At 44.5% G+C, this 18,621-nt stretch overlaps 1 protein-coding gene across 3 annotated transcripts in view; it reads left to right on the forward strand.

Annotated features, from left to right (window-relative positions):
* trappc9 (trafficking protein particle complex subunit 9) overlaps positions 1-18,621 on the forward strand; it is a 145,539-nt gene that overhangs the window by 51,541 nt on the left and 75,377 nt on the right. For all 3 annotated transcript variants that reach the window (XM_079749804.1, XM_079749806.1, XM_079749805.1), the window contains one exon: positions 1,864-1,979. In XM_079749804.1, coding sequence (XP_079605930.1) covers positions 1,864-1,979 — 116 coding nt within the window. The remainder of the gene's footprint in view (positions 1-1,863; positions 1,980-18,621) is intronic.

Consider the following 18,621-nt stretch of genomic DNA (forward strand, 5'->3'; position numbering starts at 1 on the left):
GCATGGTGCAAAGGAGTAACGTAGTGTGGTTGAACTTTCGGAGGTCGAAGACCATTGTCAATCAGGAAGCGCAGCCAATTTAAGCCCATATGGGATTGACCATTGTTGCAATGAACAGCGTGTCAACAGAGATTTTTGCTGCTGTGCTGGTGGCTTGATTTCCCCATCCTTTGTCAACGTTTCAAAGCGTGGTTCTGAAATGGCTCCAGGCCTGAAGTCTTATCCAAACCGTGAGTCCAGTGGAGGCTGCTTGAATCATCAGTGCCATGGATGAGCACATCCCTAATGCAAGCTATTTAAGTGGCTGACCCCCTTTTTATTTTATTTTAAGACTTAACGCGTCTATCCATCAGCCTTAAATGGGATGTTGACATTCTGAGGGAGGCAGAGAGGGAGACACAATAAGGCTAAATGAAAGCTGCGTACGTGAAACAGCCTCTGCTTCATTGATTTATTCCCAACCTGGTTCATCCCTCAATGAGTAATCCAGCCTGACCACCACTTAAACTAAACATATACTGATGTAAACATATAAAATATACTGGGGAGGGATGTCCTCCTTAGTCAGAGCTTATGGGACGGAATGTCAACACCTCCCAAACACGTGTCTGATGAACGCCACAGTATCGCACAACCTGAGGTTTCTGTCTTTACCCTTTAACCTAGGTACAACAGGCTAGCCCTGTGGAAAGCCGGATTGGTATTCCTTGGCAGCCAGACAATGGTAAAGCTTCTTTAAGTGTTGTATTTAATCTTCCCTTCCAACTGTTACTGTTTTGGGAGCCCAGAAAAACACAAAATGAATCGGATTCAACAAGTGGATTTTAATCAACGTTATTCATTATGAATTGCTCTGATGAAGAAATAACTTTGTAAAATGCAATGATACCAGCTCAAAAATCACCTGTTACAAGGCCTGGATACCAGACAAATCTGCTAGCTCATGTTTTATGAGCTCTGGCATATGCGTCTGGCACCCCTCAACCCTCTGGCACCCCCCAGTGCAGGTCTGCTTGAAATCTGTCTGAAGAGTCTGACTGATTTCCCACAGACCTGCACCGGGTCAGGCCAAACACAACCAAGGGACAGAGGAGCGCCCTGGAGGCATTTTAACCAAGATGGCTGCTGCTGATGTGTCACTAGTTTTGTTGCTCTTATTGGGTGTAGCTCTATCCGATTGCCTCCGGAGGTCAGTTTGGGCTGCAGTCATTGATAACGCCCCCTTTGAATACGAAAAAATAACTAAGAGGTTCCAGGCTAATATGCATTTGGGAATTGGTCAGGAGATTGTCAGGTTGCATGTTATGTTGCATTAAAGGCAAAATCGGAGTCACCTAATCCTACCCCTTTCATGTTTCTGCCGTTCAAGAAATATGATCTTTTCTGGTTATGTTGCATCGAAAACAAAACAACAAACACAATGAAAAATACCCATCTTCCATACCCAGAGGAGATAGAGCTTTCAATGCTTGAATGTGTGGCTTATGGAGTCAAGGCCCCGGTGCCTCTGTTTCGCTGACTGCATCCACAGACACACACGTCTTCATTTGTTTACCATATGGTGTCAGGCATTGGATTGCGTCATTTTCCTTGTATGAGGAGGCTCAAGAAAAATGTATTTCAAAATGCATTCATCATTTAGTTTAAAATGTGGATTTAAAACGCCACATTTTTAAAACTTTGTCCTTTTCTTGGTAATGTTTTCCACTCGGATGTCCCTCTTCGACAACGCCTGGAACATTTCGATTCTACCCGTCGTCGGTGTTTATGCACAGGCTAACTAGAGGCTGCTCTGTGTGCGGCCTACGTGCGTCTGTGCTTGTTCTACGCTGACGACATGGTGTTGTCCTAATGTGCTTCCAGACGGGATCAGCGTGACCGGACTGCCCATCTCCAGCCCGCTGCGTCACGTCCTGAAACCCCGCGCAGAGAAGTCCGGTGGTGCAGAGGGCGGCAAGACGGAGTACAGTCACATCAAGGTAAAGATGCACCCTCACCCTGCAGGCAAGCCGTCCTGTTACACACTCACCTCTTACAAGCCCCCGTTAGGTTGATTTCACTCCACCATATATGTGTTTGACCTTAAAGGAGGTTCATTTTCTGCTACTTCCTCTTCTATGCTCTGAAATGTTTTCAGCTTTACATACTATGAGGTTTGGCAAAGATTTGTCATTGTGTCTAATGCATCGATTTATGGTCTTGGAAAGACAGGGCCGTATGTCATATTACTAGCAGGTACAAGTACAAGTTGCAGTAATGTTAAAGCCATGACGAAGAAGTTTAGTTAAGTGGCCTTTAGTTAAAAGATGTTCCGACACAACTTGAGTTTTAACTTAGGTCATTTCAGCCCAAATGGAAAAGTTTATTTGGTAGAATTTGAGAATGATTGCAACTTTAAAGCATTAGTAGATCAAAATTAATCACTAGAACGGTAGTTAAGCATCTTTAGTAAAGCATACATAGTCATAATAAATCAGAAGTAAATAGTGAATTCCTCATTAATATAAAAACTATTTACAATGTGTTAATTCTGCTTTATAAACAGACAATATTGCTGCAATTCATTATTTGCTCAGGTGGTTGGAAAGCATTAATGAAGTCTTTTGCTAGAGCTTACATCTAATGTGAAGACGGTCTTTGCTTTAGTAGGCATTTGTAAATTACATGTAAAGGCTGGATTGATCAATTTAGGTAGTTAGAAAGCATCCAATAGTCTTTTGTGTGAGTTCATCCAAAGTGTGGACTATCTATGCCCCACTAAGCAATTATTACATTTGAAAGCTGTAGCTCAAGTACCATTGCAATAGTATCAAGTAATTAATAGATATTAATAAGTAGTAAAGCATACGTACTCCTCACTGTAGTTTAGCTAGTACAAGATACCTAATGGTTAATAGCAACATTAATCGTCAAGAATCGCATCTTTGTGGATAATGCATTTTTATCCGTTTTAAAACGTTTGTTGATCATCAACTTGTGCTTTATGAATGATCTGATAAAACCATTTTATCACTATCTTATTAATAATTTTTAACTGAATCTGAATTGTTTACAAATTACTTTTAGTAATTTTTTTTTTTTTTTTATTAATTTAGGAACCATACTTTACCAATGCTAAAAACAGTATGACTTCATTATTTCATACTACTTTATTATTGCTTCAAAGGGGCATTAACGTGTTGCTAACGTGTCGCTACATGTTAGCGGTCATTCAACCAAAGCATCGTCAGGGAACGCATGCGTCGACAGAGCGCAGACAATTCCAACGTCCTGGGCAGCGCGCACCCCAGCGAAATCAGACATCAATGGGGAACAGAGGCTCAGTCTCTGGGCTCTTACCTTACTGACACCTTACTTACGAGCCCCCCCGCCTGCTGCCCGCCGACCCCGAGAGAGACGGCAAATAGATTAGCACCATACAGGGGGGAGCAGAACGAAGGGAGGGATGATTGAGGTGGGGCGCGCACGTGTACTGCGTGGAGACCCCTAAATGAACTCACTGGGTTCACGGTGGGGTGGGGGCTGCTTGCTGCGCCGTGGATCCAGGTCGGGCCGCGCCGTCTGCCATGACTCATCCATTGTGGGTGGCGGCGTCAGAGCTGCAGAGCAGAGCCACCGCTGTCCGGGACCCACACGGGGATTCAATGAACTGCTTAAACAACCTGTGTCCTCGCCTCAACTCCATGCCTTCATTCCATCCTCATGACGACCACTTGCACCACACACACAGACACACACACACACACACACACACACACACACACACACACACACACACACACACACCGGGTCTCAGTACGTTGGATAGCATATGGCTGACCTATGGCAATGTGGTGGGATGGCGTTAAAGGGACTTTTCATTTAGTTAGTGAAAAGACCAGGTTGACTAATGTCTTTAGTGATAGTTGAGACTCAGATAGTTTGTTATTACCTTTTCCGTCGTTGAATGTCATGAGGCTTCCATATGCAGAGGATCGATAATCATCTTTATGACGGAGAACGTATGAATCAAAGCCCAGCAGCCAGGGCTTAAGCAGTGTGAGCCTGACCAGTGAGGTAGATCTAAGAGGTAAACAAGCAAACAGAACTGAAAATACTTTGTGGGTATGGAACCAGCCAACGTTTAGCCTCTGCTCACAGACTGGGGATTTATGGAAAGCATTGGTGCAAGCTTTGTTTACTCAGCCCTATTTTTATGTGAAATTGTTTGCACGTGTTTTAATAATATATTTACAGTACATATTGGCTAAGGGTTCCACAATGTAGCCTTGTATTCATTGTCAAAAGAAGGATGTGTGTGTGTGCGTGGAGGGTGCATTAGCCAGCATCTGGTCCTCCACTCCCTCAACAACAAAGACCTTAACCCCTGGTCTCCATCCCCGCAGACCTCTCCTCCCTAATACATATACCGAAGGCCTGTATTCCCTGCATGGCTGCGCTCCTCCGTATGATATGGCTGCGGACCTGCTGGCATTTTCAACGAGCGCGTGAGCTCCTAACAACACCCGCTGACTGACAGCACGGTGGATCACAGCAGATTATGCCCCGAGGAAAAGAGAAACTCTACGATGGTGATCACGGCGCAGAGCCAACTACTTTGGTTCGTTTAAGGGTCTTGAAAAGAGACCCTTAAACTTTTTTTTTTGTTGTTTTTTGTCAAGCAGGAAGGTTGCTCAGACTGGCCTCTACTGTAGTAAATAGAAGATGGAGTCTGGCCATCCGTGACTCATCCTCTCTGCATTGTGATTGCCTCTTTAACCCACACGCCATCTGTACGCTGTGCCCATCCCACTCCAAACACTGCTTCCTTTTGCACCAAATGTCGAAGCTAAATGTTAGCCTTCGAAACACAAGACCCGGAGGCTTGACAATATAAGAGTCATTATGAGATCAAAATGTGATCCCATTGTGTTTAATTGTCAACATCACATCATAGAAAACGCATTGGAGCATCCATCTTATATATTTAGAATTAAAAGTTTCCTGGTATTAACGCCCATTTACAGGGCTGTCTTTGCAAGGTCCAAAATCAAATACAAAGAAAGTCTCAATATGCCCCCACAAGGTGAACCCTTGTATTATTACTATGACAGCATATTTGATCCATCTTTCCGCGTTCATTAGAGCACTTACTGGACATGTGTGCTGCCATGCTGCCACACCGGACTGTGGGTGTCCCTGACAAATTGGATATTAAGGGGACATATCATACCACCAGGTGTGAGTGTGATTGGCCATTACAAGCCATTTTCAAAATGTGCAGCATTGTGACATCACAGGTGGGCGTGTCCACCTAGATGTGTGACGGATATATGAGCAGTGTTTGCTACAGTCTACTGGGTAGGCTGGTGGACTGATCTATCCAGCACACATCTAGATGGACATGCCCACCTGTGATGTCCCAATGCTGCACATTTTCAAACCTGCTTGTAATGGCTAATCACACTCACACCTGGTGGTATGATATGTCCCCTTTAATATCTATAGAGATAACACATTTGTGTGTGTCTCGAGCGAGAGCCTTTTTGAACAAAGCTGTCACTCTGACAAATCGAGACTTTATACTTTCCTTATGGCTGGCATCGGGTAAGGAAGGGTCCCCCGGTATTTGGCTTCGGGTCTGAGTTAGATGGTCTTTATTGGGCTTTTATAGAACATGGGCCCTATCTTGCATCCGGCGCAATTGACTTTCTACACTGACTCATGTGTCGTTGCTAGTTTGCAACTGGCGCAGAGCGTTCTTTTCCCTCTACCGCCACACGTTGTTCCCTGGTGCTATTTTGCAGTTTCGGAAAACAATTGCGCCACAAACCAGGAAATACTTGGTTTAAAGTCAGTGGCGCGTTGTTCAGATGCTATTCTAAGGGTGCATGCATAATGTTGCTTGTGCACCTCGCGCATACACTTTGCTTCTCTCATCTACCTAGCCATACATTCTTGGTAAATTATTTGCGAAAGAACAGCTGATACAGCGGTAATAAGTTGTACTTTTAAATCAATGCATCTTCAAACACCGTACAGCAAACACATATTTTCTTGACACAGACGTCGTGTACAAGCCCATAACTTTTAGGATTGAGGAGTATTCGATTGTGAGAAAACATTGTTTTACCGCGAGTGAGTGTTAAAAAGAATGAATGAATGCAGGCGCGCGTGTGTGTATGTGTAAATTAATTAATGAATGCGGGCGCGCGTGTGTGCGTCCATCTGTTTAAACACACGCAAACTAAACACGTAACACATAATACAGTCCATGGCAATATATATTAACGGGGGGACACATGCATATTAGGAACACAAGTCAATAACGATAATGCAAGAGTCATTTATGCGCCGGTAAAATAGCAACAGCGCCATAGAACCGCCCACAAAGCTACTTGCGCTTGGCGCTTCTCACTTGCGTTTCAGACCGTTAAAATAGGGCACTTGTGTTCTCGCGGTTTGTCCCGACATTCCAAAGAAAAGGCGCCTAGGGCGACATCTGCAGACAAGCCGCACACACGGACCTCGACCGACGCAAGACCATCTTTGACATTCTGCACATATGACATTCCCATTGGTTTTTTGTTATTAGTTAATAAAGGAGAGTACCGCTTCAAACGTGGGTTGTAAGCCAATCGCAGGCTGCAGCATTGACTCTTGATTCCGCGAAAAAAACGAAACCACCGTTGACGCCGTCAGTCTGGGATTTGCGTTCCCCGTCGGCCTGATCGTCGGATGTCTTGGCACGTGTTTCGGACGTTGACATAGATTGGCAGGAGGTAAGAAGCGGGGCTCTCTTAAATTAGAAAGGAGCCGCAAGTATGACTGTCCCCGCCCGGGACCCGTATTGACCAGACCAGAGTGGTAGGGATATTCACTACTAATGATTCATTCCTCCTCAGTAGACGTACGATGTTTGAACTGAAACCCCCAGGGAGGACGATGAATACAAATGAAGATCACAACCTGATCCACCCCTCCCCCCCCCACCCAAAGCGGCCCAGCGTTATTGTTTTGTTTTCGTGTCAAGTGTCAAGTGCCTTCGTTCGCTATGGCGTGGGGGTTTTGTGTGTGTGTGTGTGTGTGTGTGTGTGTGTGTGTGTGTGTCAGGACGGCAAGTGCCCTAAATCATCCCTGACCCCCCATTGCACCGGGAAGGTGTCAAACGGGTTTATCTGACTCATCATCGCTCACACTGAGCAGGCATCACCCAGCCCTGCTGGGGAAATCACTCTGTGGCGCTGCTGTGTATATGTGTGTGTGTATGTGTGTTTGGTGTGGGAAGATATGTGGCCGGATGGCAGTGTGTTGATGTTACCTGTGTGTTTGTAGCTGTACATGTTTCTCCAGTATTTTAGACGGATGCATTCCGGGTGACTCATCTTCAGCACAAAACGTTCAACTCATTTTTCTCCTCTATCTACCCTCGCCCCCCCCCCCCCCCCCCTTACCCTCATCTATAGCTTCATGCTCCATCCAGTGCTTATGTTCTATTAATAGCCGGCTCCTTCGGTCCCCGCGGCCCCCCGGCCGGCTGGCCTGCGTGGCGAGGGTCGCTGCACGCAGGAGTGCATTCTCGGCACGCTTTCACGGGGTTTGCGACCTCCAGCCCGGTTCAAACTCTGTTAATGGTGCATCATGGGAATGGAATAGCAACCTTCTTCTCTCTATCTCAATGGATGCACGACCGGTCGGAGATTGAAGTGGGAGGGGGGGGGGGGGGGTCTCAGTTGAATTCCCAGGCGCTTGAGAGAAAAATGTCAGACTCACTCGCGGACGTGGTGGTCTTCACAGAGAGCCTGGTCCAGCCGGGGACGTGGACCCGGTATCTCCCCAGGACAGAAAGCATCTGGGCCGCGTTCTAAGGGAAGCTGTGATATTGAAAGAGTGCCGGGGCCCTCCGGAGACTCCACCCCTCACACCATTATCTTCACAACCGCAAACATCTGGCAGGGTGTGAGTGCCGTACTATTACTTCCAGCGGTGGGGGAGGGGGCCGTTTGAAACACGCAGGTCCCCCAGGTGGCAGAAGGCGGACCGAAATACAGTTCATATGGGAGGATGTGGAGGATGGAAAAATAATAAGTTGTGTATGTGAACGCAGGATCTCAAGGACACTTTCTATTGGCCCTTGAGATTGCACACACGCACACCCAAACACACACGCACGACTACACAACCAGCTTTTGTAATTTTTAATTCTCATTAGTTTACCATGACAGTTATTTTGTCTTAAAATGGTGGCTCATGTCTGTTTGGTCTCGCTGATAAGGCTCACAGACGCAGACCATTTTTTACGGTCAAGTCCATTGCGTGGTCCAATCTTTTTGAGGGGGCAAATAATGCAACTCTGTGAATTGATTTATCTGGCCACCGCTCAGTGAGAGTTCTAAGTAAGCAGTTTTCTATAAATGATAAAGGAGAGGGTGAACAGAGATAAACCCGAGAGGGAAGGAGAGCAAGGGGGTGCAGATAATGAAAAGGAGAGGAAGGGACAGAGTGGGAGAAAGATAAAGACAGAGAAGGAGAGATGGCAACAGAGATGCATAAGTATATATGGAGGGAGGGAAAGAGATGCGAGGAAAGGAGGGAGGGATGGAGAGATGGGGAGACGGAAAAAGAGAGAGGGAGGGTGAGATGGAGAAGGAGATATTGAGAAAGAAAGATGGGGAGGCAGGGAGGGAGGAAAAGAGACGAGGGATCGAGAGAGGCTGAAACGGAGAGAGAGAGAGAGCTAATCACATCCAGTGGAGACCGGGGAGGCGACAGTGGCCCACCGGCTCTCCGTCTATTTTTAGCTCACCGTCGCCGGCGGCACTAGCTCAGCCCAGCCCTGCCATGTTCTCATATCCAGATTCCAGCCACAGATAGATATATTTATATATACATCCATAAATATAGAGCAGTATGCATCTGCCAGCGATGTCTGCTCATGTGTGAAAAGGCTTCTCCGCAGCCAGACGGCTCTCTGTTCCCAGGATGATAAAGAAAGAAATCATCTCCCCCGCTCCTCTTTGGTAACACTGTTGTTGTTTTTCCTCCTCTCCTTTTTTGACGTGTTTACGATCACGGCATCTTCTTGGGCGCCGCCGAGCGAGGATCCAGTATTCTCGTGAATCGTTGAACTGGAAAGCCGGGCCTCGGTTATCTGATGCGCTGTGCAGCAGCGGCCTGACCCTATCGTTGAGCTAATGAGGACGCTTTTATCAAGCAGTTCAAGTGGCAATATTAACTCTGAGATCAGATATGTTTGAACCCCACAACCCATTGTCAACGTGTTTAATCTTATCCCTTTGACTGATTAGTGCTCCAAGGTCACATATTTAAAAGCTTTATGTTATATTGTACGGCGTTTTGGTTGGAATGTACCCGGTACACGTAATGAAAGTTGCCAAGCCACTTTTGAACTTGGGCTTTAGCACAAGAGCATTGCGATAGTAACCGTTCAAGCGGCTTGGGTTGGTGGGTAAAGGTTCCCACATTCTGACCGGTTGTCATGCCAACAGAGTAGGATTGAGCCAGCATCCGGAACCTAATCAGTCTTCTGCGTGGTAACGGAAAATGATTGCTCCTTTTTTAAGTCTAGATTTCATGTCTCTGGTTTTGGTTCCATGTTGTTGTATACTGCAGGTGTTGTGTGGCTAGCCTCTGGGAGAAATGCTACTCATCAGAAGCTAGAGAGCATTGACCACCAGGCCTGCGTATGGCTGTTAACCGAATAACGGCACTATGGAGTAGAAACTTCATAGAGCAAGCCCAAAACTGTGAAAAAATGTCTTGGCTCATTATCTTATTTTATCTAGTTTTTTGATATATCTTTGTTTTGTTTCACTTCCTAGTGTTATTTCCAACCGTTCGCCATCGCAGACTTCTGGCAGGGTGTTGCCTTGACTGTACCCACATTTTATGCCAGGTTTTGTTCATCTTTACCAGCCGTCGACCCTGGCAAACGTTCCATTTGCTGCGCAATCTCCTTCTCCCCTCTATTTCACATCCCATAATAAGGCAGAGTTCAACACGATGGCACGCTTCCCCTTGAGCTCGGGGGGGGGGGGGCCGTCATGGAGCGTGCCCCCTCTGTTCCCTCCTCCTTGACACACACGCATGTCCCCATCGACTCATCACGGGGACAACAGGGACTCATGCCCTGTCCTAGCCATCCACCCATGTTGACTGACAGCTCTGAGCGACGTGTGCCTACCGCTCATACCCCCGCCCCCGCTTCCCCTCCCCCCCCCCCCCCCCCCCCCTTCCCCCAACGGCATGGTTGCAACCGGGGCCGGTGGGGGTTCTGCTGTGTTTGTGTGAATGACGGGCACGAGCTGACCTTGTTGCTCACGATGAGCATCACACGCATACTGGTTGAAGTCTCGGCGTCGGACAAACAAAAGTAGCACGGTCTCTGTGCTAATCTCGTCTTTGTGTTGCCAACTCCCGGTCGCATAAAGGCAAAAAAGTAATCACGATGTTCCGATGTTCCGATGTCCCGCGGACTGGCGTGGCCTCAGTGCCTCAGACACCAGTCACTAAATAAAGGGGCACTCGCACCACTTGCTCTCGTCCTCTTCTGTCTGATCCCTTTGTCCGCCTCTTGCAAACAGCAATGTGGCAGTGAGAGAAAGATTACAGACATTTTCTGTCAGCCTCATTCTCTGCACACTCAGCCACAATATCTCTTCATGTAAATATGGTCTTCTGACTAAGAACTATTTATACGGCGAAGAAGCCCTGAGAGCCACTCCAGCCTAATGCTATTCCTTGCCTCTAATCTGGCACACCTTTTGGTCTGGAAGCTCAACTCGCTCTTATTTATCACAATAGCCTCTTTGCTGAGCTCCGAGGGGGAATAAGCCAGAGGAGGAAAGCTATTATTTTTATGTTTTTTCCTGCAGGTGATCACCTCTAATACTCTGCTGCAGTGATGTGCGGTGGATAGGTAGGCACTGAATATTCAAATCCAGATTTACATAAATATAGTAAATCATAATCATCATACAGATCTGTTAATAAGTGTTTACAGCAATCACACATTACCTGAGCGCAACCGGTTCAAATCGCACATCAACTTAATGATTTCATCCGATAGAAGAAGAACAATATTTTTTTAATTATTTGACAAATTTCTGGTACCAGATTGCTAATATGAACAGTATTTTTATATTTTAACATTAAATCCCCATTCCCATATCATTAGGATAAAAACACACAGATCTATCCTTTAAGTTGGCGTTGTGTACCGCACAAGCTAGTCTCACAGGAATCCATGAAATGACCACGGACGCTTAATTCAAAATCCATGGAATCCTCACGGAAACACGCCAATTTCCGTGATGCTCCAATGCAAGTTAATGACACTCATATTCCGTGGCACACACACAGATCCCCGTTTCAACGAAGGAGTCAACCACGGGCGCTTAACTCAAAATCCGTGGTGGCCTCACGGAATCACTTAAATTGTCTGTGATATGCCCACAGAATTTGCTCCAATGCAAGTTGAAGACACTCATATTCCGTGGCACAGACAGATCGCCGTTTCAACGTGTCAACCTGGTCTCAGAGGGATCCGTGAGATGACCATATATATATATATATATATATATATATATATATATATATATATATATATATATTTGAATGAAATTCATATTGACGGTATGGCACTATATCCCTATTCTCGCCCATGCACCCATCTTGACCATTTCCGTTGCTTTGAGAAGGTCTGGTGGTCTCTGTATATAATAAATAACTATATATATATATAACGAAATAAATGAATATCTATAAATATGTATGTGTATTTATATATATATATATATATATATATATATATACACAGTGGGGCAAAAAAGTATTTAGTCAGCCACCAATTGTGCAAGTTCTCCCACTTAAAAAGACGAGAGAGGCCTGTAATTTTCATCATAGGTTAACCTCAGCTATGAGAGACAAAATGAGAAAAAAAATCCAAAAAATCACATTGTCTGATTTTTTAAGAATTTATTTGCAAATTATGGTGGAAAATAAGTATTTGGTCACCTACAAACCAGCAAGATTTCTGGCTGTCACAGACCTGTAACTTCTTCTTTACGAGGCTCCTCTGTCCTCCACTCGTTACCTGTATTAATGGCACCTGTTTGAACTCCTTATCAGTATAAAAGACAGTCACACTCCAAACTCCACTATGGCCAAGACCAAAGAGCTGTCAAAGGACACCAGAAACACAATTGTAGACCTGCACCAGGCTGGGAAGTCTGAATCTGCAATAGGTAAGCAGCTTGGTGTGAAGAAATCAACTGTGGGAGCAATTATTAGGAAATGGAACACATACAAGAACACTGATAATCTCCCTCGATCTGGGGCTCCATGCAAGATCTCACCCTGTGGGGTCAAAATGATCACAAGAACGGTGAATAAAAATCCCAGAACGATGAAACCAAAATAGAACTTTTTGGTAAAAACTCAACTCGTCGTGTTTGGAGGAGAAAGAATGCTGAGTTGCATCCAAAGAACACCATATCTACAGTGAAGCATGGGGGTGGAAACATCATGCTTTGGGGCTGTTTTTCTGCCAAGGGACCAGGACGTCTGATCCGTGTGACGGAAAGAATGAATAGGGCCATGTATCGTGAGATTTTGAGTGAAAATCTCCTTCCATCAGCAAGGGCACTGAAGATGAAACGTGGCTGGGTCTTTCAGCATGACAATGACCCCAAACACACCGCCCGGGCAACGAAGGAGTGGCTTCGTAAAAAGCATTTCAAGGTCCTGGTGTGGCCTAGCCAGTCTCCAGATCTCAACCCCATAGAAAATCTTTGGAGGGAGTTGAAAGTCTGTGTTGCCCAGCGAAGGCCCAAAAACATCACTGCTCTAGAGGAGATCTGCATGGAGGAATGGGCCAAAATACCAGCAGCAGTTTGTGAAAACCTTGTAAAGACTTACAGAAAACGTTTGACCTCTGTCATTGCCAACAAAGGGCATGTAACAAAGTATTGAGATGACCTTTTGTTATTGACCAAATACTTATTTTCCACCATAATTTGCAAATAAATTCTTTAAAAATCAGACAATGTGATTTTCTAGATTTTTTTTTTTTCATTTTGTCTCTCATAGCTGAAGTATACCTATGATGAAAATTACAGGCCTCTGTCATCTTTTTAAGTGGGAGAACTTGCACAATTGGTGGCTGACTAAATACTTTTTTGCCCCACTGTATATATATATATATATATATATATATATATATATATATATATATATATATATATATATATATACACACATACATATTTATACATATATAGGTCTATGTATTTATTTATTCATTTTGTTGCTTCGAGGAGGTCTGGTGGTCTCTGTATATAATAAATAAATATATATATATAGAAATAGGTGTATATATATATATGTATATATACACACATACATACATACATACATACATACATACATATTTCTATTTATTTATTTATTATATACAGAGACCATCAGACCTCCTCGAAGCAACGATAGTGGTTGATTAAATTCAAGATGGGTGGGCGAGAATAGGGATATAGTGCCATACCATCAATAGAATTTCCGAGAGGATGGTCAATGGTCAGATACAGATCTCGTTATAACACAGTAATGATAGCGCCAAGAAAATAAAGGCTACATGGGTATAATAATTTAAATATAATTAACTTTTAAAGCGTATAACGAGACAACGAGACTAGTCTAGTTGTGAGCCAGCAGAGGCTGCATTTAAAAGATAATAGCTACATGGCTTACTTATAATATTACAACTAAATAATTGTATATTTATTTATAAATAATAAACATTTTAATATTTAATTCATTCAATATTAAACCAATGCATTTCAATCAGGAGATTATTTTTGACTTCAGAAGGGGGGGCGGGCTGCGCAGGATTCGTCAAAACAACAATCCGATTCATCAAATTTTTTCAGCAGACCCCCTCAAAAACTGAAACTAACCACGTCCCTTTAACCCAGTCTCACACCAGATTGTAGTAAAACTGCCCACAGCGGAAAACGCGTTACAATAACAGCTCTAAACGTGTGACACGCCTACGTTTTTTGGGCTATTCTCTTCAATGGGCTTGCATCCACGTCACATGACTGTCATGGTTGCTATGGTGATTGCCATCGACTGCCCCCAATATCTTTCAATTTTCCACGGTTTAGACTTGGAATTAACAAGTTACTTTTGAAATCAACGTGACTCATTTTTTTCAATCGCTGTCTGGTGGCTAGTTACGTCACTCTTGAGAGATACGCACGGACATATTTGGTAGTGCCACAGCCTATAACATATTTGTGAAAGCAAAACGTCAAGCTCATTGATTTAACGAAGCAGGGTTTTTTGAAATAATTCATTAAGATATCATGTGTGAGAGGTCATTCCTCCCCCTGAGTGTGTATTGACTATTTCTGGTGATTGAAATGCCCATTGCAAGCTTCCTATTTATGTCTAGTGTACCCCTACTGTCCACAAGCCCCCCCTCCCCCTCCCCATATGGATATGGAGAATTGTTGCCACGCCCCAGTGGTGGTGGTGTCATATCTATGAAAGAGGGCATTAAGGTTTTGGGTTAGGGTTAGAATGGGGATATAGTGCCATACCGTCAATATGAATTTCATCTATATATATATATATGGTCATTTCACGGATCCCTTTGAGACCAGGTTGACTCGGTCGTTGAAACGGGGATCTGTGTGTGTGCAACAGAATATGAGTGTCATCAACTTGCATTGGAGCAAATTCCATTGGCATATCACAGACAATTGAAGTGATTCCGTGAGGCCACCACGGATTTTGAGTTAAGCGCCCGTGGTCGACTCGTTTGTTGAGACAGGGATCTGTGTGTGTGCCACGGAATATGAGTGTCACTAACTTGCATTGGAGCAAAATCCGTGGCCAAATCACGGAAACTGGCGTGTCTCCGTGAGGATTCCATGGATTTTGAGTTTAGCGTCTGTGGTCATTTCACGGATTCCTGTGAGACCAGGTTGGTACCCCACCTCTTGTACCTCCTCAGTGACCGACGGAGCCGTGTCGTGTCCAAGGCATGAGCCTGTGGCAGGCGGGCCTGGGCCCTCGGGGCCTTGCCTGCATCCGCTCACACACCAGTGTCGCCTGCTCTTACCAACGCAAACTTGTGCATTCCACTCAAACACGGTGAAAGCCAGGTTCAACACAGATATGTAGGGCCGCCCTGATGAAATTACTTCAAGCTTCTAATATTCGTCAGGTTTCCAAAACGAATATTCAGTGAAGAAAAAAAAGAAAGAAAAGAAAAGCAACTCATAGTGCGCATCTCTCACTTCCTGTAGATGCAGCAGGTCTTTTTCTAAAGTGGTTCAATTGGTAAAACAAACGTGTTATTTTAATAACGCAAAATAGCAAAATAACGATATCCTTTCAGTGGCTTTGTGGTCCACTCATCAGTCCGGGTTCATGGCAGGGATTCAAAGCAGCCTCAAAGTATGAGAACAAACACGGTTTCCAAAGTAGGAGAGAAGGCCCACTGCCAATTATCACAAGGCATACTTGTGTTTTGGGAATTCTGCAAAGTTTCATATTTCATGGCAGGACCAGTGCTGTTTAACCTCTTAAAAATCACAAAGGCGCTATTGTGGACCGCCGTGAAAGAATAACACTGCTCCCTGTTCTATTCGTGTTGACTTAACAACCAGTAACAACCAATTAGTAGGTAGAGCTAATTGGTGTCTTTGAGCTGGTTTGAACATTGAAATAGCTGCTAAATACGTATATTATTAAAACCCTTCTAAACGATTAACAGCCCGATGGCCAGTGGGGTTAATGGCTTACGTTTCCTTACACTTTAAGCCAGCTGTCAAAGTGCTACCAGAATTTTGTAATATTGTTTGAATATCCAGAACTAACGAATGATAATGATGATTGCATATTTGGTGCTGATATTCTGATGATGGCTGACATTACCTCAACTGAAGAGATGCCGCAAAGCATTCTCGGAAGTCTTGCGCCCTTTCATATATATTTGATCAGTCGGGAATTCCAAGGAAATTCAGCCTAGCCTTCTACAGACAATCCCCAAATATGCATAGACAGTAAAAAAAACAATATTTCTTTGTACATTTTCTTTGATATAAAAACTAAACAAATTAGGATTATTGAACGAATGACAACAATTATTAAATTGAGATTCAAATACCTAACAAACGAGAGTTTGGAAATTCAGGGTCATAGCCCTAGAGATGTGCTTACGCTTTATGGAGAAGAACAGTTATTTGTAATGGAACTTGTATTCCACCAATTGTGTTATGATAATTATGCGTCTCTCACAAGGTTTATTCACTGTTAAATAAGATAACAACTTCATTAATCCCCCAGAGGGGATAGTCCTTTGTTCCTTCCTTTCAAGAGCCCAGCAGCAGTTGTTGCCCTTTTTGAGCATAAACCCCACAACCATTGTTGGACAAAAATGAATCATAACTTAATGTATATTTTATTTACATTTGACTTGGAGAGGATGATGCAGGGTAGGCAGGATTCCTCATTGCTCTCCTTTGTTTCAGAGCCTAGAGGCCTGTCCAACCTCTCTATGTCTCCATCTCTGTCTCTCTCTCTCTTTTGGCTCTCTGTCCTCCTTCTCCATCTCTCTCTGTCTCTCTGCCGCATCCGCTGTTCATTTATAGGAGAACATGGTTGCCTCGGTCGAAAGAGACTTCAGAAGCAGCAGTGATGTCCCGACATGCAGCACTGCTTTCCCCTCCCGTCCCAGCATGAAGCACAGCCTTCCCCCTGTGTCCCAGCATCAACAGTCATGATGGCAAAATGGGGGGCTAGGGGGGGAGATGATGGTGTTGGTGGTTTGTCAGGGGAGACTTTCAATCAACAGACCCCATCTCTGCTTGTGCTACAGCTTCCATCCTCCCCCCACCCCCCAGGCCAGTGCTCAGGCGTTGAGATATGGTAATTTAGTGTAAAGTTAACGACAGTACAGTAATTTCCTTTCAGCAAATGTTTTGACTGGACATGGTAATAGCACTTCATTGTTTGTGTGTCATTTATTTTTGCCTTTTGATTAATTTTTCCCTATGTCCAGAGTTAGCTGCTTGTGTATGCATGACAAAAGAAAGGAATCGTGCATTAAATAAAATGGCTGTAGAGAGTGCATGGGATCTCTCTGATTTCCTTGGGGAGTGAGAGCGTCTTGCGATGCACCGGACAGCGAAACCATTGTGGTCCTGGGATCTTCTTATTCACTTCTGCACGACCCTGAATGTCAACACTCACAGACAGACTTGCCCACACTTTTACACATACACATTGTCAGGGCCATCAGTCTCCCTAAACAGCCAATCCCACACTTGCGTCTTTCTTTCTGCTGTCCGCTGCGGCCTCTCTGTGAATTAAGTCTGGCCTCAGGCCCTCCCCATGGCCACTTCAGTGTGCGTTTGTATTCTCCTTCCTAATCACCATTCTTTAAATGATGTGCTGGACCTGCCCTGCGCTCCCAGAAAGCTCTTTATGAGCTTTGACTTCACGGACACATTGACACTGAGGGGGAGAGAGAGAGAGAAAGTGAGCAAAGAGCGAGGGAGTCTGCAGTCTTGTTGGCCCAGCGGCCCTCTGAAGTACGTTCCTTATTCAGATTGGTACTGCTAATGGGAGCGGGTCTCATTTAAAGACGTGGGTGGATTAAGCATCAGTGATTTCCACAGGATTTTGTGAGGCTATGGTGGGCGGACCTCGGACCCTCTAGGGGGTTGCGTGGCATGGTATGATCCCCCGGAAGACAATTTTGTACTTTTGAAAGTAAAATGCATCAATCTGGTGTACTAATTAGGAAGCTAGCTCTATTTAGAACTTCGTGCTCTCGTAAAGTATTTTGTTCTCTAGTAAACAATTAATTTAGTCATAAACACATTATATTGATATGAATGGTGATGAAACCTCAAAAAATATCTTCCCAATGGAATACAGTGGCATGTAAATGTTATTTATTGATAGGCAAGCGTGTTTAAGTGTCGTACTGCATGTGTAGAATGCATACCAATTTGTCATAATCCATAATCCTCGCGTCCTCCTGTGCTGGTGATTTTTTTCCATGAGCGTCCGGATGTGGACATAATACGGCATCAAACATGACCATCCGCACATCCTGTCCCCCAGAAGGCGGAGGGAGGAGGGACAGAAGGCGGCGAGTTATGCATGGGATTCATTAGCCTCTTCTGATGGCACACCCACACGATCCCGATGTGTAAGATGCCAGCATCACTGGCTCAGTATCGAGTCCTTCTCCTGGGTACCAGCGGGCCCATTGCTCTATCTGCCCAGCATAGGTTTTGTATTTACTTTCCATACACTTAATTCTATTCCATTTTCAGATCAGGAATTAATCTCCCAGTGCTTTCAGTAGAACCCGCGGTTCTGCTCACCTCAATGCAATCGCTCTCTCCAATCCCCGTTCTCAATTAGATGCATTCCAAGTGCCAATCACCAGTGATTCATTAGGACTGGTAATCCAATTGATTTAAAGGCATCTTGGGGTTTCAATTTACCCTCGTGGGACCATCCAATAATTCAAGTTTGCATGTCGCGATCAGTCTGGCCTTGACTGGGCAGCAATTAAGTTTGCACATATTAACGCAGCTT

This window comes from Pollachius pollachius (genome assembly GCF_949987615.1).
Source record: "Pollachius pollachius genome assembly, chromosome: 13".
Taxonomy (NCBI): domain Eukaryota; kingdom Metazoa; phylum Chordata; class Actinopteri; order Gadiformes; family Gadidae; genus Pollachius; species Pollachius pollachius.